The 25,370-nt window shown below is 50.3% G+C and overlaps 1 protein-coding gene across 1 annotated transcript in view; it reads left to right on the top strand.

Annotated features, from left to right (window-relative positions):
• TBXAS1 (thromboxane A synthase 1) overlaps positions 1–24,821 on the top strand; it is a 53,473-nt gene extending 28,652 nt beyond the window's left edge. Inside the window, exons 10-16 of the mRNA XM_038753543.1 lie at positions 1,081–1,229; positions 3,645–3,772; positions 5,974–6,249; positions 13,424–13,518; positions 19,877–20,014; positions 24,040–24,202; positions 24,558–24,821. Of these exons, the coding sequence (XP_038609471.1) occupies positions 1,081–1,229; positions 3,645–3,772; positions 5,974–6,249; positions 13,424–13,518; positions 19,877–20,014; positions 24,040–24,202; positions 24,558–24,671 (1,063 nt within the window). The 3' untranslated portion in view covers positions 24,672–24,821. The remainder of the gene's footprint in view (positions 1–1,080; positions 1,230–3,644; positions 3,773–5,973; positions 6,250–13,423; positions 13,519–19,876; positions 20,015–24,039; positions 24,203–24,557) is intronic.
• The last annotated feature ends 549 nt before the right edge of the window (positions 24,822–25,370 follow it).

Here is a 25,370-nt window from a genome sequence, read left to right as displayed (position 1 = left end):
ATGTGTCAAGCACTGTTTTAAGCACTGGGGTAAATACAAGGTAATCAGGTTGTCCCACGTGGGCTCACAGTCTTCATCCCCATTTATGTGCAAAGCACTGGGGAGGTGACAAGGTGATCAGGTACTTCCCAAGCGCTTAGGACAGTGCTCTGCGCACAGTAAGCGCTCAGTAAATACGACTGAATGACCCCCCCACCTTACCTCCTTCCCTTCCCCACAGTTCCTGCATATATATATTTGTATGGATTTATTACTCTATTTGTTTTACTTGTACACTCTGTGGCACAATGGATAGCGCAGTGGACTTCTAGTGTAGAGGAGGCAATTCAAAGGTTGTGGGTTCGAGTCCCACCAGAGTTGCGTTTCTTTCAAGAGCTTAGTACAGTGCTCTGCACACAGTAAGCGCTCAATAAATATGATTGATTGATTAATATGTTTTGTTTTGTTCTCTGTCTCCCCCTTCTAGACTGTGAGCCCACTGTTGGGGAGGGACCGTCTCTATGTGTTGCCAACCTGGACTTCCCAAGCGCTTAGTACAGTGCTCTGCACACAGTAAGCGCTCAATAAATACGATTGATTGATTAATATGTTTTGTTTTGTTCTCTGTCTCCCCCTTCTAGACTGTGAGCCCACTGTTGGGTAGGGACCTCTCTATGTGTTGCCAACCTGGACTTCCCAAGCGCTTAGTACAGTGCTCTGCACACAGTAAGCGCTCAATAAATACGATTGATTGATCGATTGATTGATTGATTTCCAGATGAGGTAACTGAGGCACAGAGAAGTTAAGAGACTTGCCCGAGGTCACACAGCCGACAAGCGGCGGAGTTGGGATTAGAACCCATGACCTCTGACTCCCAAGCCCGGGCTCTTTCCACTAAGCCATATGGCTACTGCGATTACTTTTCTTTGCCCTTACCTTTCTCCCAGCCCCTTGCTCCTGTCTTGGACCTCCCTTCCCTCCAGGATGGGCAGGGAATAGTTGGGAGTGGAACAGGAAGGTCTGGATGATCTGGGGTCAGAGGGACGCGGGACCCCCTGAATTTCCTTCGACCCATCCTTAAGCCCTCCCCTCGCCACCAGGTCCTTCGGCTGCTTCACCCTGGACGTCGTCGCCAGCCTGGCCTTTGGCTTGCAGGTGGACTCCCAGCGGGACCCAAGAGACCCCTTCGTCCAGCACTGCAGACGCTTCTTCGAGCAGTCCGTCCCCAGGCCGGTGCTCTTCTTGCTCTGTAAGCAGGGGGCGGACAGACCACATCCCCCTAATCATCATCATCATCATCATCAATCGTATTTATTGAGCGCTTACTGTGTGCAGAGCACTGGACTAAGCGCTTGGGAAGTACAAATTGGCAACATATAGAGACAGTCATCATCATCATCATCAATCGTATTTATTGAGCGCTTACTGTGTGCAGAGCACTGGACTAAGCGCTTGGGAAGTACAAGTTGGCAACATATAGAGACAGTCCCTACCCAACAGTGGGCTCACAGTCTAGAAGGGGGAGACAAAACCAAACACACTAACAAAATAAAATAAATCATCATCATCAATCGTATTTATTGAGTGCTTACTATGTGCAGAGCACTGGACTAAGCACTTGGGAAGTACAAGTTGGCAACATATAGAGACAGTCCCTACCCAACAGTGGGCTCACAGTCTAGAAGGGGGAGACAAAACCAAACGTACTAACAAAATAAAATAAATAGAATAGATATGTACAAGTAAAATAAATAAAGAGATATGTACAAACATATATACGTATATACAGGTAATATAATAATAATAATAATAATGGCATTTATTAAGCACTTGCTACGTGCAAAGCACTGTTCTAAGCGCTGGGGAGGTTACAAGGCGATCAGGTTGTCCCACGGGGGGGGCTCACAGTCTTCATCCCCATTCTACAGATGAGATAACAGAGGCACAGAGAAGTTAAATGACTTGCCCAAAGTCACCCAGCTGACAATTGGCGGAGCTGGGATTTGAACCCATGACCTCTGGCTCCAAAGCCCGGGCTCTTTCCACTGAGTCACGCTGCTTCTCTAGCAGTCACTCTTTGAGCGTGAGGGTTTCCCCCACCTTCTCCAGCCAGCTGTCTCTTTCGGTCTTCTCGACGTCCCTGCGGGGCAAGGAAGGGCTGGCATTCTTAGCCCGTTTCACAGGTGGGACAACTGTGATCCAGCCAGCAGCCTCCCTCTATCCTCCCGATGCCCCTGGGTGGCTGGGGGAGGCCAAGGTTCATTCATTTATTTACTCAATCGTATTTATTGAGCGCTTACTGTGTGCAGAGCACTGTACTAAGCACTTGGGAAGTCCAGGTCGGCAGCATATGGAGACGGTCCCTGCCCAACAACGGGCTCGCAGTCTAGAAGGGGGAGACGGACAACAAAACAAAACGTGTGGACAGGTGTCGTCAGAATAAATAGGTTCTTAGCTCATTTGCACAGGTGGGACAACTGAGGCCTAGAAAATTTAGGTAATAATAATAATGATGGCATTTGTTAAGCGCTTACTATGTGCAAAGCACTGTTCTAAGCGCTGGGGGGGATACAAGGTGATCAGGTTGTCCCATGCGGGGCTCACAGTCTTCAGCCCTATTTTCCAGATGAAGGAACTGAGGCCCAGAGAAGTGAAGTGACTTGCCCAAAGTCACACAGCCGACAAGTGGCAGAGCTGGGATTCGAACCCATGACCTCTGGCTCCCAAGCCCAGGCTCTTTCCACTGAGCCAGGCTGCTTCTCTCCAAATAGGTAATTTTGCTGTGGATTCCTGGTAGGCCCAGGGGAGAGCAGCGATGGGAATGCCGGGTTCCTGACCCCCTGCCTTCATCATCATCATCATCATCAATCGTATTTATTGAGCGCTTACTATGTGCAGAGCACTGTACTAAGCGCTTGGGAAGTACAAATTGGCAACATATAGAGACAGTCCCTACCCAACAGTGGGCTCACAGTTTAAAAGGGGGAGACAGAGAACAAAACCAAACATACTAACAAAATAAAATAAATAGGATAGATATGTACAAGTAAAATAAATAAATAAATAGAGTAATAAATATGAGCAAACATATATACATATATACAGGTGCTGTGGGGAAGGGAAGGAGGTAAGATGGGGGGATGGAGAGGGGGACGAGGGGGAGAGGAAGGAAGGGGCTGAGTGTGGGAAGGCCTCCTGGAGGAGGTGAGCTCTCAGTAGGGCCTTGAAGGGAGGAAGAGAGGTAGCTTGGCGGATGGGCAGAGGGAGGGCATTCCGGGCCCGGGGGATGACGTGGGCCGGGGGTCGATGGTGGGACAGGCGAGAACGAGGTACGGTGAGGAGATTAGCAGTGGAGGAGCGGAGGGTGCGGGCTGGGCTGGTGAAGGAGAGAAGGGAGGTGAGGTAGGAGGGGGCGAGGGGATGGACAGACTTGAAGCCCAGGGTGAGGAGTTTCTGCCTGATGCGCAGATTGATTGGTAGCCACTGGAGATTTTTGAGGAGGGGAGTATTTTCGGTGGGCCGGATGAGGTCTTGCCAGCTGGAGAAGTCTGCCAGGGAGTGGCTCTCTCCCTGCAGGCCCAGGGCCGAGCCGGGGCGTGAGGCCTCCTGCTTCTTCGCTCATCTGACCATGCTATCTCTCACTCTCCCCGCATGCCCGCCACAGACGCATTTCCCTTCTTGGCCCCTCTGGCCCGGGCCCTGCCCAGCAAGAGCCGTGACGAGCTGAGCGACTTCTTCAGGCGGGTGGTCCGGGACGGGATGGCACTGCGCTCTCGGCAGCCCGCCGGCGAGGTGAGGGAGCTTGGGAGGGTCAAGGGGGGCCGGACGCCTGCGGTTGGCACCCAGTGCCGCTGACAGCTCCCGGGCGGCGGAGGTCGGCCCCTCCCGCCTGGACCCGTGTTGTGTCCTGGGAGTGGGGAGGATAATAATAATAGCATTCGTTAAGCGCTTACTATGTGCAAAGCACTATTCTGAGCACTGGGGAGGTCACAAGGTGATCAGGTTGTCCCACAGTCTTTAATCCCCATTTTACAGATGAGGCCCAGAGAAGTGAAGTGACTTGCCCAAAGTCACACGGCTGACAATCGGCAGAGCCGGGATTTGAACCCATGACCACTGACTCCAAAGCCCGGGCTCTTTCCACACTGAGCCACACTGCTTCTCTAAGAGGATCACTGCCGGCCCAGAAACACACGCAGGCCTCGGGGAAAACCACTGCGGTCGCCCAGGGGGAGCGACCGGACCTTACGTGGTCCATCTTTATGAGGTGTTTCCCGCCACGTTAAAGTATTTGTTAAGCGCTTACTATGTACCAAGCACTGTTCTAAGCGCTGGGGTAGATACAAGGTTATCAATTCAGACACAGTCCCTGTCCTGCTTGGGGCTTCTAGTCTAGGTAGGAGGAAGTGGAATTTACACCTCATTCTATAGATGAGGAAACTGAGGTTCAGAGAAGTTAAGTGACTTGCCCAAGGTCACCCAGCAGATCATTTGAAGAGATAGGATTAGAACCCAGGTCCTCTGATTCCCGGGCTCTTTCCACTAGGCCAAGCTGCTTCTCTTAATACTTGTCTGTTGGCCTTTCTTGTTAAAGAGAAGCCTCCCTGGGGGCAGGGGATAATAATAATAATAGTATTTTTTAAATGCTTACTATGTGTCAAGCACTGTTCTAAGCGCTGGGGTAGATACAGGGTAATCAGGTTGTCCCACGTGGGGCTCAGTCTTAATCCCCATTTTACAGACAGAGTAACTGAGGCCCAGAGAAGTTAAGTGATTTGCCCAAGGTTACACAGCAGACAAGTGGCAGAGTTGGGATTAGAACCCATGTCCTCTGACTCCTAAACCTGTGTTCTTGCCACTAGGCCATGCTACTTCTCATGCAGGGGATGCACCTCGGGCTTCTGTTGGACTTTCCCAGTTGCTCAATACAGTGCCCTCAGTGGGCACTCCTACAGTGCAATGCCCTCAGTGGGCACTCAGTCCATCCCCCAACTTCTCCAGATACTATATGTGGGGACTAAGGAGCATGGTGAAGAGGACAGAGCACTCGCCTGGGGGTTAGAAGGTCTTGGGTTCTAATCCCGGCTCTGCCACTCATCTTCTGTGTGACCCTGGGCAAGTCACTTCTCTGGGCCTCAGTTTCCTCATCTGTAAAATGGGGATTGAGACTGTGAGCCCCACATGGGACAGGGACCTATAATAATAATAATAATGGCATTTATTAAGTGCTTACTATGTGCAAAGCACTGTTCTAAGCACTGGGGAAGTTACAAGGTGATCAGGTTGTCCCACGTGGGGCTCACAATCATAATCCCCATTTTACAGATGAGGTAACTGAGGCACAGAGAAGCGAAGTGACTTGCCCAAAGTCACACAGTTGACAAGCGGCGGAGCCGGGATTTGAACCCATGACCTTTGACTCCAAAGCCCGGGCCCTTTCCACTGAGCCACCCTGCTTCTCTATTTGCTTGTACACGCCCCGGTGCTTAGCACAGTGCCTGGCACACAGTAAGTGCTTAACAAATACCCCAGTTATCATTACAATCAATCAGATCAATCAATCCATTAATCAGTGGTGTCTACTGAGCGCTCGCTTGGCAGAATATGATTCAGTGGTAGACGCGATCCTTGCCCTCGAGAAGCTCTGCTGCCCGAGTGGTCTTGTCTAAGGCGTAAGGCGTCATTGCACATAGTAAGCGCTTAGCAAATACCATCATCATCATATCCGGTCCCCTGCATAAGGGGCCAATATCCCGGTCCTGCAGTCCTTCCACTAAGCCACACTGCCTCCCTATCCTGGAATTCCTCATGGCAGGCAGAGAGGGGGTCTTGCCCAGGGTGGGAAGGGGCCGGGAGTCCGGCGAATCTGGAGAGGGAAAAGAGGGAACAGAGGGGGTTCAAGTGGGGCGGGCGGCTGGACGTGCGCTCGATGGGCCGGCAATTGGCCGGGGCCATGACCAACCTCGGCCCGTCCTTGCCCACTTGGTGCCCAGCGGCGCAGGGACTTCCTCCAGGAGATGCTTGATGCCCACGGACGGATCGGCCTTCCCGGGCCGGAGCAGCCGGACACCGCCGGACCGGGGGCCGCCGCCGGCCGGGCCCCGGAGCCCTTGACGGAGGACGAGCTGGTTGGCCAGGCCCTGATCTTCCTGATCGCCGGCTACGCCACCGCGGCCAACACTCTGTCCTTCGCCACCTATCTGCTAGCCACCCACCCCGAGGTCCAGGAGAAGCTGCTGAGGGAGGTGGACGAGTTCGGCGAGAGCCATGTGAGTGCCCCGCTCCCCGCCCTTCCCAGACGAGAGGGGATGGGACCCCTAAACCGTAAAATCCAGGCCACAGCAACTCCTGCAATCCCACCTCCTCTGAGAGGCCCTCCCCGCCTGCCACCTGGGCCCTTCTGCGCTTCCGTCCATATCAGGCCGCACCTTCTATTATTTCGGCCCTTAGTAATTCACTTGCCATGTTTCTGTGCTCTTTTCCTCCTACCTGAAAAATTTCTGGTGACTTTCTCCCCATGGGCCCCAGGTGGAGCGGCAAGGGCTGGTTTGATGGGCCGGAGGAAGAGGTCGCCCAGGCGTGGGGTGGCAGGGGAGAGGTGGATGTGGTACACTTCTTTTTCCCAGGCAAACCTTTCCCCGGGGTCCATGGGGCCCTCATGGACACCTAATAATAATAATAATGATGATGATGGCATTTATTAAGCGCTTACTATGTGCAAAGCACTGTTCTAAGTGCTGGGGAGATACAGGGTGATCATGTTGTCCCACGTGGGGCTCACAGTCTACATCCCCATTTTACAGATGAGGGAACTGAGGCTCAGAGAAGTTAAGTGACTTGCCCAAGGTAACACAGCAGACATGTGGCAGAGCTGGGATCTGAACCCATGACCTCTGACTCCAAAGCCCGGGCTCTTTCCACTGAGCCAAGCTGCTTCTCTAGCCACGTGGTTAGGCACAGACAATCCAACGCCCCCGACTCTCCCCTCTCCATCCCTGATTCTCCCCCAGGAACCCAGCACAGACCATTTAAAGCCTCTGAATCTCCCCTCTCCATCCCTGTCTCTCCCGCAGTGACCCAGCACAGACCATCCAGCGCCCCTGATTCTCTCTATTCCATCCCAGTCTCTCCTCCAGTGACCCATCACGGACCTTCCAACACCCCTGACTCTCCCCTCTCCACCCCTGACTCTCCCCTGCTGTCCCAGCACGGACCATCCATCCCCTCCCCACAGCACCTGTACATATGTACGTTTGTACCTATTTATTACTCTATTTATTTTACTTGTACATATTTATTCCATTTATTTCATTTGGTTTATATGTTTTGTTTTGTTGTCTGTCTCCCCCCTCTAGACTGTGAGCCCACTGTTGGGTAGAGACCATCTCTATGTGTTGCAAACTTGTACTTCATTCACTCATTCAGTCGTATTGAGTGCTTACTGTGTGCAGAGCACTGTACTAAGCGCTTGGGAAGTACAAGTTGGCAACATTTAGAGACAGTCCCTACCCAACAGTGGGCTCACAGTCTAGAAGGTGGGCTCACAGTCTAGAAGCGCTTCCCAAGTGCTTAGTACAGTGCTCTGCACACAGTAAGCGCTCGATAAAAACGATTGAATGAATGACCATCCAACACTCCTGACTATCCCCCAGTGACCCAATAGAGACCACCCAACACCCCTTATTCCCCCTTTTCCACCCCTGCCTCTCCCCCAGTGTCTTAGCATGGACTATCCCACCTCCCTGGCTCTCTCCGCTCCTTCCCTGACTCTCCCCCACGTACGGAGCATAGATCCCCCCAAACTGCTCTGGGATCAGCCGATATTCCCAGCTGCACAGGTGGTTTCCTGTGGGAACTGATTCCCTGTGCTCCTCACCTTCGCGTATCATGGCGGCTTCATGGCACGTCTCTCTAGTCCTCAAACCCAGTGATGGTTTCCCATCTCCCTCCGTGCCAAGCGTGAAGTACTCACTGCTGGCTTCCAGGTCATCCCACAACTCCCTCTGGATCAATCAATCAATCAATCGTATTTATTGAGCGCTTACTGTGTGCAGAGCACTGTACTAAGTGCTTGGGAAGTACAAGTTGGCAACATCTAGAGACGGTCCCTACCCAACAGTGGGCTCACAGTCTAGAAGGGGGAGACAGAGAACAAAACCAAACATACTAACAAAATAAAATAAATAGAACAGATATGTTCTGTTAGGGAAGCAGTGTGGCTCAGTGGAAAGAGCGCGGGCTTTGGAGTCAGAGGTCATGGGTTCGAATCCCGGCTCCGCCACATGTCTGCTGTGTGACCTTGGTCAAGTGACTTCACTTCTCTGAGCCTCAGTTACCTCATCTGTAAAATGGGGATTGACTGTGAGCCCCACGTGGGATAACCTGATCACGTTGTATCCCCCCCAGTGCTTAGAGCAGTGCTTTGCACATAGTAAGCGCTTAACAAATGCCATTATTATTATATGTACAAGTAAAATAAATAAATAAATAGAGTAATAAATATGTACAAACATATATACATATATACAGGTGATGTCTCTGGATGTCTTTGCTCTCCCCCTTCTAGACTGTGAGCCCACTGTTGGGCAGAGACCATCTCTATATGTTGCTAACTTGTACTTCCCAAGCGCTTAGTACAGTGCTCTGCACACAGTCAGCGCTCAATAAATACGATTGATTGATTGATTGATTTCCAAGCTCACTTCTAACCATTCCCCGTGCTAACTGTACCCCACTCTTGACTCTCCCACTTTTCACAAGCCTCCCCCCGGGGCAGCCTGATGCGCGCCTGGGAATTGGGAGACCCAATTTCAAAACCCGTTGTCGCCACAAGCCTGTTGGGAAAGTCACTTAACCTCTTCGGGCCTCAGTTTCATCACCTGTAAAATGGGGATGAGATCTCTGCTCTCCCTACTTTTTTATTTTAGATTTTCATGGTGTTTGTTTAATGCTTACTATGTACCAGGCACTGTACTGAGTGCCGGGTTGGATTCAAGCTGATCAGGTTGGACTAAGCGCTTAGTACAGTGCTCTGCACACAGTAAGCGCTCAATGAACACGATTGATTGACACAGTCCGTGTCCCACATGGAGCTCATAGTCTTAATCCGCGTTTTACAGACGAGGTAGCTGAGGCACAGAGAAGATAAATGACTTGCCCAAGGTCACCCAGCAGACAGGTGGTAGAACTAGAACCCAGGTCCTTCTGATTTCCAGGCCTGTGCTGTATCCACTAGGCCACACTGCTTATACTAGGAGCCCCGTGAGGGACATGGACAGTGTCTGATTAGGCTGTTTCCACCCCAATGCTTAACACAGTGCTTGGCACACAGTATTTAATAAATGCCCTAAAAAGAAGAAGAAGAAGAAATCTTCCTGGCAGCTCCTGGCTAGCTCAGTGTGGCCCCAACAGCAGGCAGGGAAGACTTTTTTTTTTTTTAAATGGCATTTATTAAGCGCTTACTATGTGCAAAGCACTGTTCTAAGCGCTGGAGCACTGTTCTAAGCGCTGAAGGGTAATTGAAGCCCCTGAAATGGGAAGCCACACTCTGAGAAGAAGATGGCACTTTTTGTAAATGTCCCATGGGAAGCAGCGTGGCTCAGTGGAAAGAGCCCGGGCTATGGAATCAGAGGTTGTGGGTTCGAATCCCAGCTCTGCCACTTGTGAGCTGTGAGTCCCCCTCGTCCCCCTCTCCATCCCCCCCATCTTACCTCCTTCCCTTCCCCACAACACCTGTATATATGTTTGTACATATTTGTTACTCTATTTATTTATTTATTCATTTTACTTGTACGTATCTATTCTATTTATTTTATTTTGTTAGTATGTTTGGTTTTGTTCTCTGTCTCCCCCTTTTAGACTGTGAGCCCACTGTTGGGTAGGGACTGTCTCTATATGTTGCCAACTTGGACTTCCCAAGCGCTTAGTACAGTGCTCTGCACACAGTAAGCGCTCAATAAATACGATTGATGATGATGATGATGATGAGTCACTTCACTTCTCTGGGCCTCAGTGACCTCATCTGTAAAATGGGGATGAAGACTGTGAGCCCCTCGTGGGACAACCTGATTACCTTGTATCTACCCCAGCGCTTAGAACAGTGCTTTGCACGTAGTAAGCGCTTAACAAATACCAACATTATTATGATTATTATTATGTAGACGGTTTATGGGGAAAGAGTGTATAATTTAACATAAATTTACATAATCCCAGGCAGCTGTTAATAACCGGCGATGTCAATCCACTCAATTAGCCAGGCGTGGTGGGCAGGGAGGGGGTCTCTCTTTTCTTCACCCAGACCCTCCAATCGCTATTGCTCTTCCTTTCCCCACAGCACCTGTATATATATGTATATATGTTTGTACGTATTTATTACTCTAATTACTTATTTTACTTGTACATATCTATTCTACTTCTTTTATTTTGTTAGTATGTTTGGTTTTGTTGTCTGTCTCCCCCTTTTAGACTGTGAGCCCACAGTTGGGTAGGGACTGTCTCTAGCTGTTGCCGACTTGTACTTCCCAAGCGCTTAGTCCAGTGCTCTGCACACAGTAAGCGCTCAATAAATACGATTGAATGGATGAATGAATGAACGGTCATTTGGCTGGGGCCAGTTTGTCCCAGCGAGGGGGAGTGGGGGGGGGAGGAGGGGCTTCTTATCTCCATTTTCAGATGAAAATGAGGCCCAGAGAGGAGAAGTAAGTTGTCCAAGGTCACACAGTAGGGCCAGGCCAGAAAACCCAGGCCACTCATCTCCCCGGGGCCAGGGTGAAGGAGATGGCTGCTGGCTTGGCAGGAGCTGTGTCCCATAATAATAATAATGATGGCATTTATTAAGCGCTTACTATGTGCAAAGCACTGTTCTAAGCACTGGGGAGGTTACAAGGTGATCAGGTTGTCCCACAGGGGGCTCACAGTCTTCATCCCCCTGTATATACCTGTATACCTGTATATATGTATATGTGTTTGTACATATTTCTTACTCTATTTATTTATTTATTTTACTTCATCAATCGTATTTATTGAGGGCTTACTATGTGCAGAGCACTGTACTAAGCGCTTGGGAAGTACAAATTGGCAACATATAGAGACAGTCCCTACCCGACATATCTATTCTATTTTATTTTGTTAATATGTTTGGTTTTGTTCTCTGTCTCCCCCTTTTAGACTGTGAGCCCACTGTTGGGTAGGGACTGTCTCTATATGTTGCCAACTTGTACTTCCCAAGAGCTTAGTACAGTGCTCTGCACACAGTAAGCGTTCAATAAATACGATTGATTGATTGATCCCCATTTTACAGATGAGGTAACTGAGGCCTAGACAAGTGAAGTGACTTGCCCAAAGTCACACAGCTGCCAAGTGGCGGAGCCGGGGTTTGAACCCACGACCTCTGACTCCAAAGCCCGGGCTCTTTCCACTGAGCCACGCTGCTTCTATAGTTATTATTATAACAATTTCGGTTCCTTTTCCCCCCTCAGTCTGCTTCCTCCCTCTCTCGTCTTCTCTTCCTTGGCTGAAGTTTCAACCTCCACCATTGACCCCCGTCCCCAGGATTCTCCCCCTGTCCCAAACTCATCATTCATTCATTCAATCGTATTTATTGAGCGCTTACTGTGTGCAGAGCACTGGACTAAGCGCTTGGGAAGTACAAGTTGGCAACATCTAGAGACGGTCCCTACCCAACAGCGGGCTCACAGTCTAGAAGGGGGAGACAGAGAACAAAACAAAACATAGTAACAAAATAAAATAAATAGAATAAATATTCTATGGTCCTGCGGGGTGCTCGGCACGTAGTAAGTGCTCAGTAAGTAGCACTAACTGCTTGGCCGGCTGGATCCCCGGGTCACGGACAGAGCTTCCGCGTGGGACCGCATGGATAAGAGGAGGCCGAGAGTGCGGCCGGCCCCTCGAGAGACGGGGTTTGTTAAGCGCTTACTATGTGCAAAACACTGTTCTAAGCGCTGGGGAGGCTACAAGGTGATCGGGTTGCCCCACGGGGGGCTCACGGTCTTAATCCCCATTTTACAGATGAGGGAATCAATCGTATTTATTGAGCGCTTACTGTGTGCAGAGCACTGGACTAAGCGCTTGGGAAGTCCAAGTTGGCAACATATAGAGACGGTCCCCACCCAACAGTGGGCTCACAGTCTAAAAGGCACAGAGAAGTGAAGTGACTTGCCCAAAGTCACCCAGCTGAAGGGACGGTCAACACCGGGGCTAGAGCTCAACGTCAAGCGGTCACCTTGCCCTCCGCTCTGTCGGTCCTCGGGGCTCGCAGTCTTCATCCCCATTTTACAGATGAGGGAACTGAGGCCCAGAGAAGTGAAGTGACTTGCCCAAAGTCACCCGGCTGAAGGGACGGTCAACACCGGGGCTAGAGCTCAAAGTCAAGCAGTCACTTTGCCCTTCGCTCTGAGGCCCAGAGAAGTCAAGTGACTTGCCCAGACCTCCCCCTATTCTCAGACACCCCCCTCCCTCCTCTCCCCTATAGGTTCCTCCCCCCACCCCACTTTCCTCCCCCCACCCCATTCAAGCGCTTAGTACAGTGCTCTGCACACAGTAAGCGCTCAATAAATACGATTAAATGAATGAACATAGGACCTTTCAAAGTTAGGCCCTTCACTCTACAACTCCAGGCTCCCAGTGCCCGTTCGAGGCCCGTGTGAGCTCGTACTGCCCTCTGCTGGCAGCCGTGGGCCACTCGCACCCTTCCCCAAAGGGAAACTGAGGCAGGGGATGACCGGTGAAAGAGAGCGGTTGGGGGGCCCGGAGTGGGGGGCGCCTAGCACAGCGGCCAGAGGAGACGGGGAGAGGAAACCACCCTGACAACTGGGAAGCCACTTTGTTCTTTCTGGGGCCCCGGCTCCTCCAGCGCTACGGGGCCACCAGCTGCTCTCCCAGGCAGTTTTTTATAAAATGGCATTTATTAAGCGCTTACTATGTGCAAAGCACTGTTCTAAGCGCTGGGGAGATACAAGGGGATTAGGTTGTCCCACGTGGGGCTCACAGACTTAACCCCCGTTTTGCAGATGTGGGAACTGAGGCTCAGAGAATAATAATAATAATAATGATGGTATTTTGTTGAGCGCTTACTATGTGCCAAGCACTGTTCTAAGCGCTGGGGAGGTTACAAGGCGATCAGGTTGTCCCACGGGGGGCTCACGGTCTTAATCCCCGTTTTCCAGATGAAGTGACTGAGGCCCAGAGAAGTGAGGTGACGTCACCCAGCTGACAGTTGGCAGAGCTGGGATTCAACCCCACAACCTCTGATTCCAAAGCCAGGGCTCTTTCCACTGAGCCAAGTGACTCTCCCAAGGTCACACAGCAGACAGGTGGCAGGGGCGGGGATTCGAACCCGGGTCCTCTGACTCCAAAGCCCATGCCGGACCCCGGGAGAGAGAAGTTTGGAGTAACCCCCTTGTCTCTGTTCTTCCCCTTTCTCAGGGGGATCCTCCCACATGCAGCAGTCTGCAGGAAGGCCTCCCCTACTTGGATATGGTCATCTCCGAGACCCTGCGAATGTACCCTCCGGCCTTCAGGTGATTTACTGACCTGCTATTACTCTATTTATTTATTTATTTTATTTGTACATATCTATTCTATTTATTTTATTTTGTTAGTATGTTTGGTTTTGTTCTCTGTCTCCCCCTTTTAGACTGTGAGCCCACTGTTGGGTAGGGACTGTCTCTATGTGTTGCCAATTTGTACTTCCCAAGCGCTTAGTACAGTGCTCTGCACATAGTAAGCACTCAATAAATACGATTGATGATGAAGATGCTCTGCCCGCCCCGGTCTCCCCAGCAGCTAGACCCTTCGGCCTTTCCCGGCCTCTTCCCGATCCTCTGGGATGGCGGTCAAGAGAACGGTCCCATCTTGAAGCCGGACGTACGTCAACTTGGAAAAAAATTCGGTCAATCAATCAATCAATCAATTGTATTTATTGAGCGCTTACTGTGTGCAGAGCACTGTACTAAGCGCTTGGGAAGTCCAAGTTGGCAACATAGAGAGACAGTCCCTACCCAACAGTGGGCTCACAGTCTTAAAGGGGGAGACAGAGAACAAAACCAAACATACTAACAAAATAAAATAAATAGAATAGATATGTACAAGTAAAATAAATAGAGTAATAAATCTGTACAAACATATATACATATATACAGGTGCTGTGGGGAAGGGAAGGAGGTAAGATGGGGGGAATGGAGAGGGGGACGAGGGAGAGAGGAAGGAAGGGGCTCAGTCGGGTCTGCCCCTGCTCCTGTCCTCTCTTCATCATCATCATCATCAATCGTATTTATTGAGCGCTTACTGTGTGCAGAGCACTGTACTAAGCGCTTGGGAAGTACAAATTGGCAACATATCCGGACCCTCGCCCTAGGGTGTGGCTGACTCTGCCGCTCTTCTCTCCCCCGGTAGCTCTGGAATCCCAGACCTTTCCTCCTTTCCCGTTTAGGATTCCGGCTTCTTTCCCAGAACCTAACCTAGCTACCCAGTGCCTGGGAAACATCTCTGAGCAAATCACAGTGCTTGGAAGGAGGCGACTAAAGGGACGCCGCTTTCTTGGCCCAAACAGGTGGCTCCATTATTCCCAGGGGAATGCCCCGCCTCGAGGTAGCCAGATCCCACCAGTCAGAGAAAACTGACTTCCTCCTCCTCCTCCTCCTTCTCCTGGGCCCTGCTCCAGGCATGGGTCAGAAGCCGTGTGACCTGAGAGGGTACAGTAATAATAATAATAATAATGGCATTTATTAAGCGCTTACTATGTGCAAAGCACCGTTCTAAGCGCCGGGGAGGTTACAAGGTGATCAGGCTGTCCCACGGTCTTAATCCCCATTTTCCAGCTGAGGGAATCAATCAATCAATCGTATTTATTGAGCGCTTACTGTGTGCAGAGCACTGGACTGAGCGCTTGGGAAGTCCAAGTTGGCAACATATAGAGACAGTCCCTACCCAACAGTGGGCTCACAATCTAAAAGGGGGAGACAGAGAACAAAACCAAACATACTAACAAAATAAAATAAATAGAATAGATAGGTACAAGTAAAATAAATAAATAAATAGAGTAATAAAGCTGTACAAACATATATCCATATATACAGGTGCTGTGGGGAAGGGAAGGAGGTAAGATGGGGGGAATGGAGAGGGGGACGAGGGGGAGAGGAAGGAAGGGGCTCAGTCTGTGTCTGCCCCTGCTCCTGTCCCCTCTTCATCATCATCATCATCAATTGTATTTATTGAGCGCTTACTATGTGCAGAGCACTGTACTAAACGTTTGGGAAGTACAAATTAAGCACTTGGGAAGTCCGAGTTGGCAACATATAGAGACAGTCCCTACCCAACAGTGGACTCACAGTCTAAAAGGCACAGAGAAGTGAAGTGACTTGCCCAAAGTCACACAGCTGAAGGGACGGTCAACACTGGGGCTACAGTTCAAAGTCAAGCAGTCACTTTGCCCTTCGCTCTGTCAGTCTTCCCCCGTGACACTCACCCCCCAAGTCCTGGGCCTGGCCATGCGGAGACTGGGTCATTCATTCATTCAATCGTATTTATTGAGCGCTTACTGTGTGCAGAGCACTGTACTAAGCGCTTGGGAAGTCCAAGTTGGCAACATTTAGAGACGGTCCCTACCCCACAGTGGGCTCACAGTCTAGAAGGATCATGAGTCTGGCCCCCGCCTTTTTACCAGCAAAACTATCAGTTCTCTGGACCTCGGCGTCCTCATCTTTTTTTAATGAGGAGAACAGTCCCTGCCTCCCAGAATAGGGCTACTGTCATGATTTTTTCGTTCGAAGGTGCTACTATCATCATTAATCGTATTTATTGAGCGCTTACTATGTGCAGAGCACTGTACTAAGCGCTTGGGAAGTACAAGTTGGCAACATGCTACTACGTGCCGGGCGCTGTACTAAGCTCTGGGCGGGGGGGGGGGGGGGGGGGGGATACAAAGCTTTTCATTCATTCATTCATTCATTCATTCATTCATTCAATCGTATTTATTGAGCGCTTACTGTGTGCAGAGCGCTGGACTAAGCGCTTGGGAAGTCCAAGTCGGCAACATCTAGAGACAGTCCCTACCCGACAGCGGGCTCACAGTCTAGAAGGGGGAGACAGACAACAAAACAAAACATATTAACAAAATAAAATAAATAGAATAGATATGTACAAGTAAAATAGAGTAATAAATCTGTACAAACATATATACATATATACAGGTGCTGTGGGGAAGGGAAGGAGGTAAGGCAGGGGAATGGAGGGGGGAGGAGGGGGAGAGGAAGGAGCGGGCTCAGTCTGGGAAGGCCTCCAGGTTGGACACAGTCCCTGTCCCACTTGGGGCTCTCAGTCTTAATCCCATTTTACCGATGAGGTAACCGAGGCACAGAGGAGATAAGTGACTTGCCCAAGGTCACACAGCCGACAAATGGAGGAGCCAGGATTAGAACCAATGTCCTTCTGATTCAGTAAGCATTCAATAAATATGATTGAATGAATGAATGAATTGTACATATTTATTACTCTATTTTACTTGTTCATATTAATTCTATTTATTTTATTTTGTTAATACGTTTTGTTTTGTTGTCTGTCTCCCCCTTCTAGACTGTGAGCCCACTGTTGGGTAGAGACCGTCTCTATATGTTGCCGATTTGTACTTCCCAAGCGCTTGGTACAGTGCTCTGCACACAGTAAGCGCTCAATAAATACGATTGATGATGATGATGTTGCCGATTTTTACTTCCCAAGTGCTTAGTACAGTGCTCTGCACACAGTAAGTGCTCAATAAATACGACTGATTCCCAGGCTTGTGCTTTATCCACGAGGCCATGGAGCTAGGAGCTAACTGATAAGAAAGGGTTTGGAAACAGCAGAGGCCCTTGACATAGTCAAGTGACCATCCTGATTCATTCATTCATTCATTCAATCGTATTTATTGAGCGCTTACTGTGTGCAGAGCACCGGACTAAGCGCTTAATTCAGTCAGTCGTATTTATTGAGCGCTTACTGTGTGCAGAGTACCGTACTAAGCGCTTGGGAAGTCCAAGTTGGCAACATATAGAGACGGTCCCCACCCAACAGTGGGCTCCCAGTCTAATCAATCGTATTTATTGAGCGCTTACTATGTGCAGAGCACTGTACTAAGCACTTAAGTCTAGAAGACGGGCTCACAGTCTGATGCCAGGGAACGATGTGTGTCTGCGTGCGCGCGAACGTGTCCATTTCTGGACCACAGTGCTAGTGTTTTCCTCTTCAGGAAGTCCTCCGGGCTGTCCTTGATCATAATTAATTATCCTATTCGTTAAGCACTTACTGCTTGTCAAGCACTGTTCTAAATGCTGGGGAAGATACGGGATTATCAGGTCAGTGACAGTCCCCGTCCCACACGGGGTTCATAGTCTAAATAATATATAAATAAGTCAGGAAACCACGTCCTTCACTCTGTCCCAAGAATTAGGGTCAGGGGTTCAAGTTTAGCCCCATCTGTGTTCAACCCTGCGCTCCCCCAATGGCATGAGAGGCAGCGTAGTGTAGTGGAAGAAAACACACGGGGCTGGGAATCAGGAGACCCGAGTTCAAGTTCTGCTTCGGCCCCTCACCGACTCGAGACCACGAGACTTAAGTCCCTTAACTCCTCTGAGGCTAGACTGTGAGCCCGTTGTTGGGTCGGGACCGTCTCTAGATGTTGCCAACTTGTACTTCCCAAGTGCTTAGTACAGTGCTCTGCACACAGTAAGTGCTCAAAAAATACGATTGAATGAATGAATGCTTCAGGCAGTGATACCTACTGAGTGCTTACTGTGGGCAGGGCACTGTACTAAGCACTAAAGAGGGTACAGTAATAATACTAATAACGATAGCATTTATTAAGCACTTACTGTGTGCAAAGCACCGTTTCAAGCGCCGAGGAGGTTACAAGCAGCGTGGCTCAGTGGAAAGAGCCCGGGCTTTGGAGTCAGAGGTCAGGGGTTCGAATCCTGCCTCCGCCACATGTCTGCTGTGTGACCTTGGGCAAGTCACTTAACTTCTCTGGGCCCTCAGTTACCTCATCTGTAAAATGGGGATGAAGACTGGGAGCCCCCCTTGGGACAACCTGATCCCCTTGTAACCTCCCCAGCGCTTAGAACAGTGCTTTGCACATAGTAAGCGCTTAATAAATGCCATCATTATTATTATTATTATTACAAGGTGATCAGGTTGTCCCACGGGGGGGCTCACAGTCTTAATTCTATTTCTTTTATTTTGTTAATATGTTTTGTTTTGTCGTCTGTCTCCCCCTTCTAGACTGTGAGCCCGCTGTTGGGTAGGGACCGTCTCTATATGTCGCCGACTTGTACTTCCCAAGTACCGCACACAGTAAGCGCTCAATAAATACGATTGAAGGAATGAATGAATGAATCCCCATTTTCCACATGAGGTAACTGAGGCCCAAGTACTGCACAGTAAGCGCTCAATAAATACGATTGAAGGAATGAATGAATGAATCCCCATTTTCCACATGAGGTAACTGAGGCCCAAGTACTGCCACAGTAAGCGCTCCATAAATACGACTGAATGAATGAATGAATCCCCATTTTCCACATGAGGTAACTGAGGCCCAAGTACTGCACACAGTAAGCGCTCTATAAATACGATTGAAGGAATGAATGAATGAATCCCCATTTTCCACATGAGGTAACTGAGGCCCAAGTACTGCACACAGTAAGCGCTCCACAAATACGACTGAATGAATGAATGAATCCCCATTTTCCACATGAGGTAACTGAGGCCCAAGTACTGCACACAGTAAGCGCTCTATAAATACGAGTGAATGAATGAATGAATGAATCCCCATTTTCCACATGAGGTAACTGAGGCCCAAGTACTGCACACAGTAAGCGCTCAATAAATACGATTGAAGGAATGAATGAATGAATCCCCATTTTCCACATGAGGTAACCGAGGCCCAAGTACTGCACACAGTAAGCGCTCAATAAATACGATTGAAGGAATGAATGAATGAATCCCCATTTTCCACATGAGGTAACTGAGGCCCAAGTACTGCACACAGTAAGCACTCAATAAATACGACTGAAGGAATGAATGAATGAATCCCCATTTTCCACATGAGGTAACTGAGGCCCAAGTACTGCACACAGTAAGTGCTCAATAAATACGACAATGAATGAATGAATCCCCATTTTCCACGAGGTAACTGAGGCCCAAGTACTGCACATAGTAAGCACTCCATAAATACGACTGAATGAATGAATGAATCCCCATTTTCCACATGAGGTAACTGAGGCCCAAGTACTGCACACAGTAAGCGCTCAATAAATACGATTGAAGGAATGAATGAATGAATCCCCATTTTCCACATGAGGTAACTGAGGCCCAAGTACTGCACACAGTAAGCGCTCAATAAATACGATTGAAGGAATGAATGAATGAATCCCCATTTTCCACATGAGGTAACTGAGGCCCAAGTACTGCACACAGTAAGCACTCAATAAATACGACTGAATGAATGAATGAATCCCCATTTTCCACGAGGTAACTGAGGCCCAAGTACTGCACACAGTAAGCGCTCAATAAGTACGACTGAATGAATGAATGAATCCCCATTTTCCACGAGGTAACTGAGGCCCAAGTACTGCACACAGTAAGTGCTCAATAAATACGACTGAATGAATGAATCCCCATTTTCCACGAGGTAACCGAGGCCCAGAGAAGTGATGTGACTTGCCCAAAGTCACACAGCTGGCAATTGGCGGAGCCGGGATTTGAACCCACGACCTCTGACCCCAAAGCCCGGGCTCTTTCCGCCGCGGTAGGCACGATGACCGCCGGCCACCCGTCGCACTCCGACGGACCCACCGGGCCTCGGAAGGGGACGGTGAGCCCGAGGGTTTGTGATTTCCGCGGCTGCAGGTTCACCAGGGTGGCGGCCCAAGACTGCGAGGTGATGGGCCAGCGAATCCCAGCCGGGGCGGCCGTAGAAACAGCAGTGGGCTACCTGCATCGCAACCCCGCTTACTGGCCCGAGCCGGAGAAATTTCTCCCCGAGAGGTACGTGCGGCGGCCGTGTCCCGCATCTTAGTCCTCCCCGAGGGAGGGCCGCAGCTTGGGGCCATCGCCTCGGCCCCAAGGGCTGCGTTTTCTGGAGCGGACGGAGACCTCATCCTGCTGCGTCCCACTCTGGACTCTTCCCAGGTATTCCGGGGCTAGGGCCGGGCCCTGTAATAATAATAATAATAATAATGACGGCATTTATTAAGCGCTTACTATGTGCAGAGCGCCGTTCTAAGTGCTGGGGAGGTTACAATAATAATAATAATGATGGCATTTGTTAAGCGCTTACTATGTGCAGAGCACTGTCCTAAGTGCTGGCGGGGGGATACAAGGTGATCAAGTTGTCCCACGTGGGGCTCACGGTCTTAATCCCCATTTTACAGATGAGGGAACTGAGGCTCGGAGAAGTGAAGTGACTTGCCCAAGGTCACACAGCAGGTGTGGCGGAGTCGGGATTCAAACCCATGACCTCTGAGTCCAAAGCCCGGGCTCTTTCCACTGAGCCACACTGCTTCTCAATAATGATGGCATTTTTTAAGCTTTTATTATGTGCAAAGGACTGTTCTAAGCGCTGGGGGAGATACAAGGTGATCAGGTTGTCCCACGTGGGGTTCGCAATCTTAATCCCCATTTTACAGATTAGGTAACTGAGCCTCAGAGAAGTTAAGTGACTTGCCCATAGTCACACAGCAGACATGTGGCAGAGTGGGGATTCGAACCCATGACCTCTGACTTCCAAGCCCAGGCTCCTTCCACTGAGCCACACGTTCACTCCAATTACAAGGTGATTAGATATTGTCCCACAGGGGGCTCACAGTCCCCTTTGACAGATGAGGTAACTGAGGCAGAGAGAATTTAAGTGACTTCCCCAAAGTCACACAGCTAAGTGGCGGGGCCGGGATTTAATAATAATAATAATAATAATAATAATAATAATAATAGTAATGGCATTTATTAAGCATATACTATATGCAAAGTACTGTTCTAAGCGCTGGGGAGGTTACAAGGTGGTCAGTTTGTTCCACAGGGGACTCACAGTCTTAATCCCCATTTTACAGATGAGGTAACTGAGGCACAGAGAAGTTAAATGACTTCCCCAAAGTCACACAGTTGACAAGTGACGGGGCCGGGATTTAATAATACTAATAATAATAATGGCATTTATTAAGCGCTTACTATGTGCAAAGCACTGTTTTAAGCGCTGGGGAGGTTACAAGGTGGTCAGTTTGCCCCACAGGGGACTCACAGTCTTAATCCCCATTTTACAGATGAGGTAACTGAGGCACAGAGAAATTAAGTGACTTGCCCAAAGTCACACAGCTGACAAGTGGCGGGGCCGGGATCTGAACCCATGACCTCTGACTCCAAAGCCCGGGCTCTTTCCACTGAGCCACGCTGCTTCAAGGGAGCCTGCTGATCCTTCGGGATTCCTCGCTCATCCCCCTTTGCCGCTGGGTATTGCCAGGAACTCCTTCGGCGGGGGAGCCCAAGGAAAGTGGGAAAATTCAAGCTCTCCTTTCGTTGCCAACTTGTACTTCCCAAGCGCTTAGTCCAGTGCTCTGCACACAGTAAGCGCTCAATAAATACGATTGATTGATTGAATGTTCCCATGGGGAGGGCTCAGGCTGGGAATTCGAAGGCGCCAGCTGGAGATGGCTTTGTCATTCTCGTTATCATTCCTAACAACAGCTCCAAGAACTGCAAATATATCAACCCAATAAGAAGGCAAGATGCCTTTGGATATAAGCCCTTTTCAGCCACATAATCCCTCACCCACAGGGAATTTCACCATCAGGATCCTCCTCTTCGTGCACGAGGGACGGTTTCTGAATTCATTCATTCATTTAATTTATTGAGCGCTTACTGTGTGCAGAGCACTGGACTAAGCGCTTGGGAAGTCCAAGTTGGCAACATCTAGAGACAGTCCCTACCCACCAACGGGCTCACAGCCTAGAAGGAGGAGGCAGACAACAAAACAAAACATGTGGACAGGTGTCAAGTCATCAGAATAAATAGAAGTAAAGCTAGATGCACATCATTAACAAAATAAATAGAATAGTAAATATGGGCAAGTAAAATAAATACAGTAATAAATCACATGATGCCTTGAAAATTGGCAGGCTTCCCACTTTATCAGCGCTGCGTCACCCAAAGGCCCGGCCTCTAAGCCAACTGAGCACACTAGAATCTTCACATTCATTCATTCATTCATTCATTCATTCAATTTATTGAGCGCTTACTGTGTGCAGAGCACTGGACTAAGCGCTTGGGAAGTCCAAGTTGGCAACATCTAGAGGCGGTCCCTACCCAACAACCGGCTCACAGTCTAGAAGGAGGAGGCAGACAACAAAACAAAACATGTGGACAGGTGTCAAGTCATCAGAATAAATAGAAGTAAAGCTAGATGCACACCATTAACAAAATAAATAGAATAGTAAATATGGGCAAGTAAAATAAATACAGTAATAAATCACATGCTGTCTTGAAAATTGGCAGACTTCCCACTTGATCAGAGCTGCGTCACCCAAAGGCCCGGCCTCTAAGCCAACTGAGCAGACTAGAATCTTCACATTTATTTATTTATTTATCTATCTATCTATCTATATATCAATTTATTTATTTATCTATCAATTTATTTATTTATTTATTTATTCATTCATTCATTCAATCGTATTCATTCAATCGTATTCATTCAATCGTATTTATTGAGCACTTACTATGGGCAGAGCACTGTACTAAGTGCTTGGAAGGTACAATTCGGCAACAGAGACAATCCCTACCCAACACTGAATGCCTTCCACCATTTCTTTCTTTGCTACCCCCTACTAAACTTCATCACTAAACGATAGCGAAGTATCACTCCAGATGGCCGGTGTTGCGCCCGGCTCTGTCCGGAGCACAGGGAAAAGGCCGCCAAGAGAGAGTCACGCAGCTAGAGAAGCCGCGTGGCTCAGTGGAAAGAGCCCGGGCTTTGGAGTCGGAGGTCGTGGGTTCAAATCCCTGCTCCTCCAACTGTCAGCTGTGTGACTTTGTGCAAGTCATTTCACTTCTCTGGGCCTCAGTTGCCTCATCTGGAAAATGGGGATTAAAATTGTGTGAGCCCCCCGTGGGACAACCTGATCACTTTGTAACCTCCCCAGCGCTTAGAACTGTGCTTGGCACATAATAATAATAATGATGGTATTTATTAAGTGCTTACTATGTACACAGCACTGTTCTAAGCGCTGGGGAGGTTACAAAATGATCAGGTTGTCCCATGGGGGGCTCCCAGTCTTCATCCCCATTTTCCAGATGAGGGAACTGAGGCCCAGAGAAGTTAAGTGACTTGCCCAAAGTCACACAGCTGACAATTGGCGGAGCCGGGATTTGAACCCATGCCCTCTGACTCCAAAGCCCAGGCTCTTTTCCACTGAGCCACGCTGCTTCACAAATACCAACATTATTATCATTATTATCATTATTATTATTACCAAGGGCCCCAAGGTGGTTTTGATAGCACTGAGATCGGATCCAGAGGTGTGCAGCGTAGAGAGAGAACTCTTGCTCACAAACACCCGGAAACAGAGTTGGGATCCCACTCTTGCCCCGGGCCGGTCGGGGTGACTGCGGCCTTCCTCTCGGCCAGTGGTCGGACTGGGGCCACCAGGGTTTCTTAAGACTGAGGTTGGGAGGAGAAAAAGACACCTGCGCTTGAGTTTGTTCAGTAGCGGGGATGGGTGACCCTTGTTGCTCTCAAATAGGCTACCTCTGGGCCCTCAAAAGCAGCAGACAGGGCCCGTGCCCTCGTCCGTTCTTGAAGCCATGGCTCTGTGGCTCCTCAGAGTGGCTTAATGTGGGCTGGGGGCTTTCTTGGAAAAGATAAAAGGATACAAACTCAGACGAGGTCTCTGGTCCGCAGGTAGCGCGCAAGGATTGGGATGGAGGAGCGGCGGGTGGAGGTGGGGCCCGTGCCACCCCTAGAACCGGACTCCTGCCTCCCTCCTCGCTGTCCTCAACGCCTCTGGCCTCCACTTGCCTTCCAGATTTGCCCCAGAGACGGGGCAGCGGCCCCCACCCTGCGCGTACCTGCCCTTTGGCGCCGGGCCCCGGGCCTGCCCGGGAGCCCGGCTGGGGCTGCTGCAGATCAAGCTGGTGTTGCTCCGCAGCCTGCGGGCCTTCAGAGTCGCCCGATGCCCGGGCACCCAGGTGACACCCGCCCCTTCCTCTGGAACTTGGCAGGTGGAGGGAGGCGATCCGGCACCCGCCCCTCCGGACGGGCCGCTTCGCCCAGCACAAAGCTGGGCTGGCGTAGAGGCTGACCCTTGGCTGTCCACCCCACCGCCCCCAAGCCTTCCCCTTCCAGCCTGGGCCCCGGAAACCGCCGGACTCCTGTCAAGACTAACCCATCCAACCCCCTGGGCCCCTGGGGGCACTGGCTTCCCTTCCCTGGGTCTCTGCGGCACGGTCACTCCAACCGGACCCCCGCAGGCCTCCCTCCTCGGCCCGGGAACGCTAACGGTGCCCATCTGTCCCCCACTTACGGTTTCCCCTCCGCCCCCAGGTTCCGCTGCAGCTCGAGTCCCAGGCCACCCTGGGGCCCCGAGACGGGGTCATCGTCCAACTCCTGCCTCGCCGGCGGTCCCCGCCTGCCCCAGGCCCCTGCCAGCTCAGCTGAACCACGGCACGCGGCCCCAGAATCAGACATCGCACAGCAGAGAGGCCAGCTCACCACTTCCGTCCCTTTTCCCCTCACTCCGACACGCAGCCCCTTCCAGATGGGGATCTGGACCCCACTCGTTCTCCAGGATTTAATAAAGGTGAACTCGGCTGCTCCCGGCTTCCCGTCTCTGTAAGCCAGCCCGCCGATCCCTCTCTCTGGACTCCCGCTTCTAGGTCGGGAACGGAGCAGGACACAGGAGGCTGGTGGGAGGGATTAGATGCCTCCCACATATGAGCACGCACAGACACACACACTCGCACGCCCCACGCAGCGTCCACAGAGAAACAGACACCCAGGGATAAAGGAACAAACTTTCATTTTTCCTCTCCTGGCCCTTTGTGTCAGCCAGTCAGTAAGATTTACTGAACGCTTCCTGTGTGCAAAGCATTGTACTGAGCATTTTGGGGGGTACACTATAACAGTAAGGAGATGTTCCCTGCCCACAGTGACTGGGGGACAGACCAGGAGGAGGGGGACTGTGTGCACGTTTGCCTGAGATGGGAGAGCACAGTGGGGACAGCCGCCGCCGCTCCACGGGATCTCTCTCCGCAGCCTGGGAGACCGTGGCAGTGGGAGCACAGGAGGCTTGACTCCCTTGGAAAGTGGCCAAGATGCTACCCGCTTCCGTGCCCGCTCCTGCCTCCGTTCAAGGCC

This window comes from Tachyglossus aculeatus, chromosome 11, assembly GCF_015852505.1.
Source record: "Tachyglossus aculeatus isolate mTacAcu1 chromosome 11, mTacAcu1.pri, whole genome shotgun sequence".
Taxonomy (NCBI): domain Eukaryota; kingdom Metazoa; phylum Chordata; class Mammalia; order Monotremata; family Tachyglossidae; genus Tachyglossus; species Tachyglossus aculeatus.
This window is presented reverse-complemented; position numbering and strand designations above follow the sequence as displayed.